At 38.5% G+C, this 14,840-nt stretch overlaps 1 protein-coding gene across 1 annotated transcript; it reads right to left on the bottom strand.

Annotated features, from left to right (window-relative positions):
• Positions 1 to 3,327: 3,327 nt before the first annotated feature.
• Positions 3,328 to 12,233, bottom strand: gtpbp10 (GTP-binding protein 10 (putative)). Its single transcript, XM_017467939.3, has 10 exons — positions 12,039 to 12,233; positions 9,214 to 9,407; positions 8,566 to 8,657; positions 7,644 to 7,788; positions 7,252 to 7,325; positions 5,702 to 5,754; positions 4,952 to 5,059; positions 4,770 to 4,847; positions 4,205 to 4,328; positions 3,328 to 3,861 (listed from the first exon to the last, which is right to left on the bottom strand). Exons 1-10 carry the CDS (start codon positions 12,069 to 12,071, stop codon positions 3,605 to 3,607), a joined length of 1,158 nt encoding a protein of 385 aa, XP_017323428.3. The 5' UTR covers positions 12,072 to 12,233; the 3' UTR covers positions 3,328 to 3,604.
• Positions 12,234 to 14,840: the final 2,607 nt, after the last annotated feature.

The raw sequence follows: 14,840 nt of genomic DNA on the forward strand, positions 1-14,840 counted from the left end.
TACCCAGTCCTTCAGGCCAAAGGTTCTGCCTAGATCTCTACAATAGAGTGTTTCTCTATCAGAAAGGACTCCAGGTAGACTCTTTTAGGAGGATATAGGAACCCTTAATTATCAAAAGAAGCCTTGAAGAACAATATTTTTCGAAGTGTGTAGTGTCTCATTGCTGGTGGTGATACAAAGCTGACACTGATAATGTTTATGAGCAAAACAGCAGTTAATGTTGGTCTTAATATTCATGTCTCTTCCCAGACAACTTGTGTGTTTATCTGGCAAAAGAATAAAGAATGGTGGACACATGCAGACAGATGACTTTTTATCTGCTAACTCTTGCTGGAGCTGAGTTGTCTTCTTGCTGTGGTAGAATTGTGACAATTCCATAAGCAAAGACTTCTGAGAATTGTTTATTTATCCTCTCCCTAACACCCATACAATAAACCATGTAAGTGGCATATATTTGGTGTTTTGGATTTGGAACTTTGGTTGAATTTAAAACAAAGCATTGGATATAAGGTTAAAGTACAGACTATCACCTTTGTACAGTGACATAAAATTGTGTTTCTTATGGACTTCATAGTGGAATAACGTGATCGTACATAAATGCACCAATAAAAGATCTAAAAGATGTATCTACTAAAACTACTGAAATCTAAAGAACACGGTCAGCCTTTCATAAGCGGTATACATAAATATCTCTGTAATGAAATTAATAATGATGCATACATCTAAAAGTATTATTTTATAAGACTTTTGTAATCATTATTTCTCTTTTTATGAATGTACTTGAACATGTATATTACTCAAATCCGGTACTGTGTAAGGACATGAAAGAGTTCAAGAAAAACTGTCCAAAAGGGAAATTTTAAGTCCACCATGGGGTCTGCAAATAAAGTAATTGATGACTTAGATGATATGCAAACAGGATAGAGAGCCAGCAATCTTTGGAAAACTCATGATGATGAAGCAGTTCAGCAGTCTAAATAGTTCAGATGAAGAGATCATTAGCACTGGATATATTAGTACTACTCATGAGCCAAAATGCAGTGTAGGCACTGATAGTAATTCTTCCAAACACAAAATATATGTGCTCTACTAGACCAATAGTACAAATATAAGGCTGCCTGTAGTGCTATTATTCAAGGGTTGCTGGTTGTACATATGGTGTTAACACATAGTTCTAGCCATATCCACTGTCACCAGGCAAAATCTCATCAAGACCTCCAAACTGAGCACACAGAGATTATTATAAGAAATCATGAGTTGCAACTCATGTGATGAAGTTAAACCTACCTCTTTCAAGGTTTTATTTAAACTCTCATTTAATTCTAGAATAACATTAATCTTTGATTTGGAAATTAGATCTAGATTATGCTAAATCTATGATGTTTTATTTAGGACTATATGATATTTAGGAAGTGATTTAGAGTTAGCCTAGTTTAAAGGGGCACTTTATTCTTCGACTAGACTTAATCCCTCTTCAGAAAACTGCCCATGGATTAATAAAGCTGTGAACATCATGGAAGGGGAGTTGCTTGCTTCTGTGTCTTTCTTTCAGTTCTGAGATTTGAATCATCATGGCAATGAATCCCAACCTAAATCTCTTTTATATGCTTTTAAATATTAAGAACTGTTTTGAAACCTAACAGCAGAAAGCTGTCGGGTTGAGTGATTAGATCTAGTAGCCCCATCTTACTGTGGGAATCCAGTACTACAGGTGAATATATTCTCTTTATTTCAAGTGTCAATCACATTTTAGGTAATGGGCTATGTTACATTTTGTACAAAAAAAAAAAAAAAAAAAAATTAGACTAATAACACATCAACAGCTCATTTGAAAGTTTTAATTTATCAGCATTTATCTAACAGATAATAAACAGATTAACAAACTATAATTCATTAGTATAAAATTATATATATATATCAAAAAAAGAAACTCTCACATTCTCTCAAATTCTTGTGAATATTTGTATTAAACTAACATTCAATAACCAAGACATAAACTGAACAAGTTTCACAGACATTTGATGAAGAGAAATGGAATAATGTGTCCCTGAACAAAGGGACAAAGGGTCAATATTAGAAGTAACAGTCAGTATGTGGTGTGTTCACCAGCTGCGTTAAGTACTACAGTGCATCTCATCCTCATGGACTACACCGGATTTGTCAGTTCTTGCTGTGAGATGTTACTCCACTTTTCCACCAAGGCATTTGCAAGTTCTTGATCACATCTGGGGGGAGACATGGTTACACGCTGTTTGCCAATCTCAGGACGATCAGCTGTCCTTCCTGTCTCCCTGTAGCACCGTCTTAGGCATCTTACATTACAGACATTGCAGTTTATTGCTCTGGCCATACCTGCAGTCCTCATGCCTCCCTGCAGCAGGCCTATGGCATGTTCATGCAGATGACTGGCACCCTAGGCATCTTTCTTCTGGTGTTTTTCTGAGTCAGTAGAAAGGCCTCTTTAGTGTCCTAAGTTATTGTAACTGTGACTTTAATTGCCTACTGCCTGTAAACTATTCGTGTCATAAGGACTTTTCCACAGTGGCATACGCAATAATTGTTTATGATTCACTGAACAAGCATGGACAACATTTTTTAAACCCTTTCCAATGAAGATTTGTAAACCTTATTTGGATTTTACAAAATTATCTTTGAAATACAGTCTCCTGAAAAAGGGACGTTTCTATTGTGCTGTTGCCACATAATTAACTGATCAGATAACTATCAATATGCATAATTGTTCCTAATACAGTGCCCAGTGAGTGTATTGTCCCACTTAAGTCCATTTCAGGTCCAAGCTTTTACAATATAAAATGTGGAAAGGTCCAAAGGGGAAACTGCATACGTGTGCATAGGTGTCACTTAGGAAAATTGTTTGCAAGCAAGCAATATGTTGACATTTATATTACAACCTATAACACCTAAAAAGTACACTTCACTGTTAATAGAAGTGTTTCCTTGGATTGCTCTACAGTAAACCTGTAAAAAAAAAAAAAAAACAGTTTTTACAATTTTCATGTGTACACCAAATCAAATTCAGTTCATTAGCTTATTACTGAGTTTTCAAACCAGTGTATTGAGTGCAGAGAAGATACTAAAATGTAGTATTTAAATTTTAATGAGTAGTAGGACAATGGTTTTGGATCAATATCCTAAAAAGCATGAGAAATGTTAGTGCATAACTACCAAATATCTGTCAAGAAGTTTCGATATCAGTTTCACTGTGGAGTAAGTAGATAGCTGTCTGGAAAAACCAAAAGGTCTTTAGAACAGGCAAAAAAAGACAAGCTGCACCACAATTTCTGCACCACAGAAAATACATTCAAGTGTGAAACAAATAAGTAATGTTTTATTTACAATACTTATGTTATATCAAGGCATAACAGTAAAAAAATATTAAAGCCATAAATATTTTTTCCTCTCATCATTCCAACCATTAAATATATCTCACAAAGCCAGCAGCTCTGAGAAGAGACTCCAGAAGGTGGACACAAGATCATTTCATCCCAGTGCAGCACTGCTGAACAAACTTGGGGGATTATAGTTCCAGTGAACTGGTGACAATGTGGTGGCAATAATAACCATTATGTTCCATCTCATAAATTCAGTTCCAGTTTATGGGCTCTGAGCGAGGCTGGCCCCAAGTGGGCTTGGAAACAACAGGAATCTCCCGTCTCAGCTCCTGAAGCTTCTCTATACGGTGTCTCTCTGATTCTATGGCTTCTTGCTCTTGAAGCGACTCACGGATGACTGCCTTAAGATGGGGCAGGCCGAGGCCAGTCAGGGCAGAAACAGGAACGGTGTGTTTAAAATTGAGGAAGCTCTTGGGTGTCATGTCCTCAGGCAGGAGGTGACTGAACTCTGAATGATGTACAAGAGAGCAGAGAGGTAAGAAAACCGCACTATTTTAACTTAACAGTTTAAAAGTTTTAAAGGCTCTCTATGTCTCAATGATCTCTGAGAAAACAGTGTGCCATTTTATTGTCTTACAAATCAATGACCAGAGTCATATTCTCAGCGGTATCTGACTCAGTAATTAAATCTAAAACCAGTTGTGTTCACTTCAATAGCAGGCCAAGCTATACCATAGGAGTATAGCTATGGTTCTTAAACACCTAACCTAAGCACCACCAAAGAATGGAGAACCTACATCCTGTTTTCACAATTCTGAATCACTTGGGTGAAGGTGTAATGGCATTCTTACCCTCCTGATCCTTGAGTTGGGTCTCCAGCTCTCTGAGCTTCTCCTCAGCCTCAGGCAGGTCCATCTTATTAACCACCAGGATGGCGGGCTTGGACAGCAGCTCTTCTTTATACAACTCCAGTTCCTGACATGGAAGTCAAAATCCAGGCTGAAGTTAGCAGATGAAATTCACATGCTCACAGGGGACAGTGATTAAAACCTTTGGTGAATGATATCTGAAGTTTGATAACCATAATGATGTAAAATATGCAACAACAAAAAAAAGAATATAAATGGGAACGCATGTACTTAAGTGTAGACTTAAGATTTCTACACACTTAGGTAAAAGACCAGATGGCTAGTGAAATACATGGCTTCAAATTTGTAAATAAATATAATTCCGTAGAAGATAAAGTTAAAAAATATTAACTGTGGATCAAAGAACAAAGAGCTATTTTCACTATTAATGTGTATACATTTTAAAAATAATAACGCCCTTATTTTCTGAATGTAACATCGCACTCTCGCAAGGAAAAAGCTTTTATTATTATTATTAATAATTATTATTATCATCACTAGGAAATACCTTAGTGAGCAGCTGCACTGCTTCAAATGCAGATCGAAATGGTGTTTTACTGGCCAGCTGAAACCCACACACATCAACCTAAGAAATCAGAGACAAAAGATTTACATTGGTATATGGGCTCACTATAACTCAACAATGATGTCACTGATGTCAACAAGCCTTTTTTAAATATTACCACACACCACAAACATGAGCTGTTTGGTTCTTTCCACATGTTTTAGGAACTTGTGTCCCATGCCTCGGTTCACGTGAGCACCTTCGATCAAGCCGGGCAAATCTGCCACTGACACCTATAACAATCCACAACAACAAGGTTGCTCACACAGAAGTTCAGACATGCTAAAGGACCAAGTAAGGTGATGGTATCACCCGTGCAGAATTGAAAGCTAATTTTATGGGTGTAAACTGCATGTGCAAGAGGATCAATAGGGAGAATAATAGAGGACCTAAAACAGAGCCTTGTGGGACACCATACTGCACATAGGATCTTAAAAAATATTCATTATGCTAGCAAACTGATAACAGTGTTAATTAAGACACCAAGCTAAATTTGTCTCAGACCATTAAAATATCATGGTCAATGGTAACAGTTTTACAGTATGGTGGCCTCTTTACATGTGTCTATAGGCATGTAATCATAATTATTTATATAGTTTATAAGTGTAACCAAGAGAATGTGAAGAAAATCACACCATAGTATTAAGATGACTGTGCAATATAATTAAAATGCACCAATTAGAGCTGTTCAGACCCAATTTATTTGAAATGATCATCAACAAACGATCAGCACGTTGTTGATGATCGTTTGAAATAAAATGGGTAAACGATGAAGCCTCTTGTTTTCTTTTCATTTTTTGGCAAACGCTAAAAATTTTTTTTAAAAACTCTTTTTTTTCATTTTCCGGATATTATGTACTAAAGAAGCTGTTTACCTGCTTATGGTCCTCATACATCACTTTGCCAATCTCAGGTCTCAGAGTTGTGACTGTAAGAAAACATAAACGTGAAAGCGTTAATATGCTAACTGAAAACAAAGGCAAGAGAAACTAATTAAAACAATAATTTTGATAATGATACATGATATAACATATAAAGACAGTAGAAACATATCTGCATGACCTGAAAAAAAAACTAAATGTGTGACATTACACTCTGTTACCTTCAAGTTTAAAACATGCTAGTTATTTTAATCAGTAAATTGCCAAATTAAAACCAAAGTCACGAATGATGACTAAGCCTCTACAGTGTGTCTGAAAAGTTAGGAATTATTGAGAGTAAAACAGCAGTAATCTTCAATTACTGCATTAATGGGTCATGAAACCTCCCTCTTTCAGCTCAAGTCTACCTCTCAATGTTTTTGAAAAATGCAGTTTCAATGGACGTGGATGGCTGTGTGAAGAAGGGAGGGGGAAGGGGCCTGGCAGGGGAAGGCAGGAAAGGAAGAGGGGGCAAGCCTTCTGAACACTCAAAAAAAGATGGATAGTGACAAAGTGTGCAGATAAGGCAGAGGACTTCTCTCCTCCTGAATCCCCAGGGCTAAGTGGAGACACAATAGATAGCAGTGAAGGTCCTCTGCCCTGTCTATTTAAACCATTAGCCCTTGGCGTGACTATGGAGGAAAACAAAACAAAACCAGAGGCAGCGTGGATGGGAGGAGTGTCGGAATGGTAGTTAGCTAATAGGCTCAAGCTTTTCACGATTAAAAAGGCGAAGGTTATTTGAAGGGATAGAAAAGTCCTCGGGATTGAGTACAACACACTCGAACTGTTACACCACTGAAACAAACACTTGCAACCCATTTGAACACCTCTCTCATCTACTACATCTGTAGGAAAGCACCATGTGCTGTCATGAATAATATTGAGAGACAGCATCTTCTCATAGGATAAGAACACGCAGGCTCATGTATAATTATGAAACCCCAACACGTCATCAAAGTACTATAGTGCATTGCCAGGTGACGTGTGACAGGACGAGATTTTAAACCAGGAAGACGAAAATATCTGAAAAAAGCTCAAACCTAACCAGTTTTCTCCTACAATTAAAATTAACAGGTGCTAAGATTGTCTTTTATGATGTGCGATAAGAACGCCTAAACATAGGTCAGTGTTTCATGACACTTTAATGTAAATATTTGTCAGTCATCACATTAATGATTGGCTTGACTAAATGACTTAATGATTGATATCAGTTTTATTTAAGCCCAGATAGTTTCAAGTACTATTTTTCACCATGTGCATGTCCCTCCTTCACATGACCATTTGTTGCATCAGTGAATGAGCCACACAAACATTCACGCATTCTAGTCACAACCTACAATTCAGAAGCCATAAGGAAAAACTATCTATTAGCATTAAAGCACACTACTTGCCACATAAACAACAGAAATAAATCAGTAGTAGCATTACTGGTTTTCCTCCTAATGGCTTTTTCAGAAAACTTGCTCCCAAAAATAACTATTCATCTGGTGGTCAATACTCACATGGGTAGCTGGCAACCTGAGGTGTGGCGTGTGACAGGGATGTCAGTAAAGAGGATTTACCCGCGTTAGGAAACCTTTAAAAATAAATAAATAAATAAATATAGGTTTATTACAAAATAACATTTTTAGCAGATCGACTGATTTTATTACTCTAGATTTACTGGACAAATAACCCACGAAAAACACATACATACAATTTTAAAATGAATATAAACTTGATTTCTTACTGAGTATACCAATATAAATATAATGGTCCTTAAATATTACTCATTAGAACAGGGGTCGGGAACCTTTTTTCATCAAAGAGCCATTTTTTCATTTTTGAAAGTCAGAACATAAGCTACACTGCTGATTGGTAATATGATATTTATGTGATATGTAGTTCCACTCACCCCACAAGACCCAGATCTGCAATGAGCCGGAGATCCAGACAGATGTGCCGGGTCTGTCCTTTACTGGGTAGAAACCCAGACTGAAGAGTTCCGCCGTGACCACCTCTGGCTACTATAACCCTTTCTCCTTCATGGTTCAACTCTCCTGTAGAAAGAAGCAAGACCAAAGGTCTCAAATTTAAAAGCAGGAGGATGACAAAAAAAAATTTTTTTCAATCCTCATTTTCAAACGAGTACCCTTGCTCTAAAAAACTCATTTGGCATCTCATGAACAGCTTTTGGTATGCTGTGAAGGCTTGTAAATCTTCTAGGTGACATTGTAAGTCTCGCAGTAGTATGCCTGGGCAACTGATGGTTAATACTTAAAATGGGTCAACATTTGCTTGAGCGGCTTCATCAGTTCGACTTTGCTAATAATAAAATTAAGATGATGTGGTTACCAAAAATTGAGCCTTCATTTTTTGTCTTTAAAGAGAGGGGGGCGGTCAAGTGTAATATAACGTAACATAAAATTAACATAAGAAAAGAATAATACAGTCATATATACATGAGAAGATGCAAAAATATGAATTGAACTCTAATAGGAGTCTAGGATATCGCCAACTGCATGAACAGTTCATCACGGCAAAATTTGTCTTATTTCAACAACATGGCTTCTAGCCTCATTACTCTTCAGCATGTAAAATAGCACTTGATCCAGCACATCCTACTTTTTGCATGATGAACTTCGGCAATGGGGAAAACAGCACATCACCTGTTAAGAGTTACATTGAGTGACTGGACAGGACACAAAAATATTTATTTTTTATATTGTGCACATAAGGTAATGCAGATACAGGACACTAAACCTAGAGCATGAAATGGTAAAGTCACAGGAATGTAGGATATTTTTATCATGATGTTAATGCACTAATGATGTTACCTAAAGCTCTCCCATCATCTGCGGTCACACAGATTCCAACGGGAGCAGAGATTTCCACATCCCCCCCTTTTGCTCCTTTCAGTGCACGGATACTGAAAAACAGGACAAAGATGCACATTACTGGCACAACACACTGTTACTTTAAGGAATGAAATAAATAAATAATAATTAAGATTAAATAATAATCTGTTCGACTATAACTTAAATTTAGTGATATATTTAATCAAGAGTAATCACACATACTTTTTATTCCCTTCATATGGCCAAATTAAGCAAAGCTGCCCAGAAATTAAATCCAGCTAGGCCAAATTACATCACACCACTTGACCAAATGTTTGCATGTACAATGTAATTCTAGGGATCACAGTCAAATTAACAGTAAACACTCAACAGAAACAGGCATAGATAAACCTAAAAAAAAAAAAAATCAGTATTTTTTGTGCTGTGTGTTTAATCAGATAACATGTACCAGTACATTCTATGCCAGACTTACATAATCAATAAACCTGTTTACCTTTGTGCTCATGAACTGACAAATCCCTAACATGATGTAAGGTATTACAAAAAACAAACAAAGTCATAGACCAATGGTACACCAAAAAGTGCGTCACAGTTTAATATGGGGTACATGTGACTTGACATACACACCTGCTGTTGTGGCCCACACCAGCAACGAAGCGCTTATGTGGATATTTGTCTTTGATACGTTTCAGGGTAAGGTCTTTTTTAGCCACCACCCAAACGTCTCCTCCATTTCCACCTTGTCCACCCATTCGGGGTAAGCCCATGCCACCGCTCCCACCCCTTACATACAGCCGCAGGTTATCCACAAAGTTCCCGTACTGTCATCAGAGTAAGAAACAAACAATGTCATGTTATTTGCTGTAGCACTTCATTTGATTAATTGTTTAAAATGAATGTTTTTTAGTCCCAGTAGGCAGATTCCAGCATGGTTTGGGGACTTCTGTGCTCCAACACAACTACAAAGTCTACTAATTAATAGATGAGGTAAACTAGGTGTCGCTAAGCATAAAAACCATCAAAACTCTGGTGGACGTTGGCCCTCCAGGACTGGAATTGAGGGCACCCGACCTGAAACCAATGAGCATTAGAGACAAATACAAGCATCATTGTAAGCTCCTAAGAAGGACAACCACTTAAACAAATGATGACCAAGTCGATTGCTGGCTTTAATGCTAATGTAACTGATTATTATTTAGGTCTTTGAAGGTAAACCAGTATAAGGGGACATGACAACAGGAATTCCAAGGAATGTATATTGCAAATGTCATGGTACACCTTAAATATGATACAAGATGAAATAATAAACAGGCTAGTCATTTCAAAAAGAAACAGGATTTAATGTCCTAATAAGCCATTACATTGTGGTTCAATGGGATCTAATTAAAAATATATTCTTCAGTAAATGTTTGCATTGGCACGCTATCTCTTCGAAAATGTGACGACTAATGGATGAATGGATAATGGATAAATCAGACATACTACGGCCCATTTTGTAACTAAAGGCCCCCAAGCCACCCCTATCATGTAGCATGCCCCAACATTTTGTACTTTTTTAATTACTTTTCATAACTTTTATGATTTAAAAAAAAAAAAAAAAAAAAAAAAATTTTATGACTTTAATAAAACTATATAACGGACAGGTATGGAACATGAATTAACAAAAATGTTTCTGAACACTATAACTACTTTGAACAAGAGAACTAGGCTGTACTAATGTGTAATATATTACATGTAAAACATGTTGCATGTCATTCGTCTTGCGTTAAAAACATTCGCTTATGAATTATGTGAATTGGGACGAAGGACGCGTCTCGTTATCCATGACATTTGTTAAATCGATCAGCGGGACACCTACGCTTGCTTCTTTTTTCATTCACGTCTATATCAGCTACCGTGCGATCAATGGATGTGCTGCTCCGGCTCTCAGCCCCTCACTGAACAGAGTAGGCACAGACAGAGGTGTGAGTGCAGTGGGAAAGCAAGAACTCGCGCTTGCAGGACAGTACTGGTGACATTTGGAAAGTTTCTAAGGTTTGTCCAAAAAGTCACTAGGCACTTGTGTCACATGACACCTGGACATAATATTCATGAGTGCTTTCTGATCATCCCATTCCAGATTTAGTCCCTCCTCCACTCTTCTGGGAAGGCTTCCCACTAGATTTTGGAGTATAGCTGTGGGGATTTGCAAATTCAGCCTCAAGAGCATCAGTAAGGTCTGATACTGATGCTAGGTGAAAGGCCCTGAGATACAGTCAGTGTTCCAGTTCATCCCAAAGGTTTTCAGTGGGGTTGAAGTCAGGGCTCTGTGCAGACCAAGTTCTTCCACACTAACTTTGGCAAATCATGTCTTCATGGCACGTGCTTTTGTTAACATGATCATTATTATGATGAAACATGTTTAGCCCCTTAGTTCCACATAGAAAGACATCCTATACAACTGTGTGCTTCCAACTTTGTGGCCCCTGTGATAGTCAAGTCAGGTGTCCACAAACCTTTCACCATATAGTGCAAGTCAAAAATGAGGCGTTGAGGGGTAGAGATTCTGCCTCACATATCCAGGGTACTTGGTTCAATCGTGAGCTCAGGTTACTGTCCGTGTTAAGTTTTGCCTGTTCTCCCCATGTCCACATGGGTTTCCTCCCACTTCCCACACACATTCCACTTCACTAACCTAGATTGTGCATAGATATAAACGAGTGTGCAAAGGTGTGTATGTCCTAAGCCTGACCAGGATAAAGCAGTTACTTTAGATTAACGAACTACTCTCTATTAAACATACACTGCACCAATACATTGCATGTCTATAAGGTAGAGCATTTTCAAGTGAAGCTTTTTGTCTAAACATTTTTATTGTTTTCCTGTAATGATGTAATCGATGATGTCATTTGGCCATATTATGGACTACTTTGACCCATACTCTATACAAGACCACTGCATCTCAAAGCCCCATGCACAGGCCTTTTAAAGCACACTAATCATTTGGATCTTACAGACATGGTTATATCAACTACTTACAAAAGCAACATAACTTAAGTGCAACTAATAGCTTTATTCACACAAAAAAAAACACCCCTGTCCACTATTATTGAAAGAAACTCCTCTCTAGGCTATGATAAGTGAAATACACTTTCAAGAGTTGTTTTATTTTACATGGTTTAGATCAGATGTATATGACTTTTTAGCTTTTACTAGTCTAAAGGTTGCACACGCAGAGCAAACATCTTCACATGGTAGGCTACACAGTCCAGTGTTTTGATATCATTAGTGGTCTTCAGTGGGCACTTGAAGCCTCTTACCATTAACCATATTTTTTGTAAACATAAATTGCTAGAAAGCTCCATGAGGCTCCGTCTCGCCATCCCTACATTACAACCAATACGGAACGTCTGTAATGTCCTCTGTAGTGCACGTTTAAATGTTTTGGGGAGGGACTGAACTTAGCTACTAACCTTCCGGAAACACACTCTGCTAATCCAAACCATGTTGATGTTTCTACAGGAACTACTCGACTGTCCGTTTTAACAAATTAACAATATATCTAATGGATATGGCAAAATCCTAAGTAATAACACACAACCGATCCGCTGACTTATTTACGCATGCAGCCATGTGTACGGTGAAGGAGTGGGATTCTACAACCCGGAAGTGGAAAAGTCCGGGTTTATTGTGATTGGCCCTAGAGATCTTCTCATTGGCTGAAAATAGAGTCAATTACATCATGTTCAGCCTCTTGTAACATGTTGCCAAGTCTGTTGGGTCCCCGCTTCGGGAGGGGATTTTAAACTGTTGGCAGAGGTGGATTTTGTTGAGGAGTGTGTATTTGGCATGCACAGGGTATACGACGTTTTCTTGTTTATTTAATGTAATGTCTAATATCGCAGATGAAATGCAATATTATAGTCAAAAGCAGTTATTTACATGTTACTTTTGCAAATTAAGTGAATCTCACACCTTACCAATTATGTATTTTTTACCACACTTTCCACACAGTTGTTGTTGGTTGGTTTGTTTGTTTCTTGGTTTGTTAGTTTGTTTGTTTGTGAACTTCCGGTTCCAGATTCATGTGTCGATTGGCTCGTGCTGTTTTTATTATCATGAATAAAGAAGAAAAAAAGAAAAAGAAGAAGAAGAGTTCAGCTTCAAGACTTAAAGAGTACAATGAGGTTAAAGAGGTTAAATGCGGAAGTCCAGTTCAAAATGTGTAAAGGGTGTCATCTATGCCAGGGGTTCCCAAACTTTTCCCGGGCAAGGCCCCCCCAAATGGCATTAACATTTGACCAAGGACCCCCTTTTTCAAGATGTCTTTAAAACACGTTAAAAATACAGACTTCTGAATATATCCCCCTTTTTATTATTAATAATTACATCTTACATCTTTACATTACATTACATTAGGAATTGATTGTGTGTGTGTGTGTGTGTGTGTGTGTGTGTGTGTGTGTGTGTGTGTGTGAGCGTGAGAAAGAGAAAACATACTAGTGGGAGGGATGGACACATCAAATTGTTGAGGCCCCCCGGGCGCCCCCTGGTGGCCCCCAAGGGGGTCGCGGCCCCCACTTTGAAAACCCGCATGCACATCAGCGTTTGAAGGCTAAAATGGAAAATGCCATTCTAGATTCTATGCCATTTTCCATTTTACCCTTCACTCGCGCTCCCTTGCAATCCTTCCTGCCCCACTAGAGGACAGCGCCCCACAGTTTACAACCCCATACCAGTTACAAAAATAAAGTGCCAGTGACTTAAAACATTCATAACTGTCACTTCTAAAGACAGAAAATAAAAGCTGATGTGCATGCGGGCAATTTTGATGGACCAAACGCCTTTCTGCTCAGCTACTCAGCTTAATTTGCACCCCTCGGCCATTAGCTCTCCAGCAAATTACACTCAATTGCGCGCGCCAGTCACTCCAATGACGTTTGAATCGTGGGCGCGTGGCGCTTGAACCTCCTTCAGAAGTGTGGCAACTCGTTTATAAAGCCAATTTATTATCGCTTCTGTTGTGCTTAAGCGGGTAAACTGGGGATTAATAGCTATAAAACTATACCAGACAACGATTTAGAATAATTTGCTAAACAGAAGAACCGTTCACTGTGGTGAATTGCTCTTACAGATTAACCGGAATATAGGTAGGCTACTATCATTTGATTCTCTCACTGCTTTGATAGAAGTTCTAGATTAAGATTATTACACTACAGGTATGTTTCTATGTTTTATAATATTTCTTAACAACAACAAAAAAAAAGGGGACAGAGAAGATCCTGCAGAACAGTGGACAGAAAGAAAACTATTAATTAGTTTTTGTGGTGTTTTTTGATTGTTTGTTTGTTTGTTTGTTTGTTTGTTTGTTTGTCTCCGCTTTCAAATTAACCTCATCGTGTCCACACTGTCACTTTTTAAACCAAAGCTATGAAGACTTCGACGCTGGACCGAATAACGGGATTAAGCATCAGGTGTGTGTGTGCGCTCGCGCTCGCCACAGCCTCTTGTTGCTTTGTCTCCGCTCCGAGGGCGATGCTGAGCGCTGTGTCGCCGGTTGAATCCGGGAGCGCGCTTCCGGGCGGCCTAGCCGAGATCAATACTGAGTGCTGGGACGCGGCGTCGCTCGCGCTAACTGAGGCGCGGAAGATGCGCGCGGTCGACGTCGTGGCGGCGCTCTGGGACGTAATGACGCGCCTGCACGCGTCCCCGCAGCCCCGGCACCAGGAGCTATTCATGAAGCTCGCGCAGGCATTCTGGGAGCGCTACGTGGACTGTGTGATGTCGCGCGCGCATGGACTGGGTAGGAGAAGGTCAGGTGTCTCTGGAGGAGACCGTCAACATTCATTCTGATGTCCAATGTCTCTGTTTTATGTAATTAAAAACTTGGTAAATAAATGTATTATTATTTAGACTACTTGTGTACAAAAAAAAAAAGGTCTGGAGATTGTATATTTTCAACATATCCCTTAGAAATCATGAGAAATCATGAGAAATTTCCACTTTCACTCTGCTACCATTGTGAACAGCGATTAGGATGTAAGTAATCATGGATAATGGTAATATGAAACTGCCAGACCTTAGCACTGATGAAGCAAATTATACAGGTCATGAGCATTTACAGTGCATTAGTCAGCTTTACAGACCTGCAGGCATGTGAGGCACCTGCTGTGCCTCAGCATCTCCAAAAACAATAATAGCAATCACCTGCAAATCAACAAATCGATGTTCCAATATATACATAGTTTTCAGAAGAAATAAGCAGTCCAATCATG

This window comes from Ictalurus punctatus, chromosome 1 (assembly GCF_001660625.3).
Source record: "Ictalurus punctatus breed USDA103 chromosome 1, Coco_2.0, whole genome shotgun sequence".
In the NCBI taxonomy this organism is placed as follows: Eukaryota; Metazoa; Chordata; class Actinopteri; order Siluriformes; family Ictaluridae; genus Ictalurus; species Ictalurus punctatus.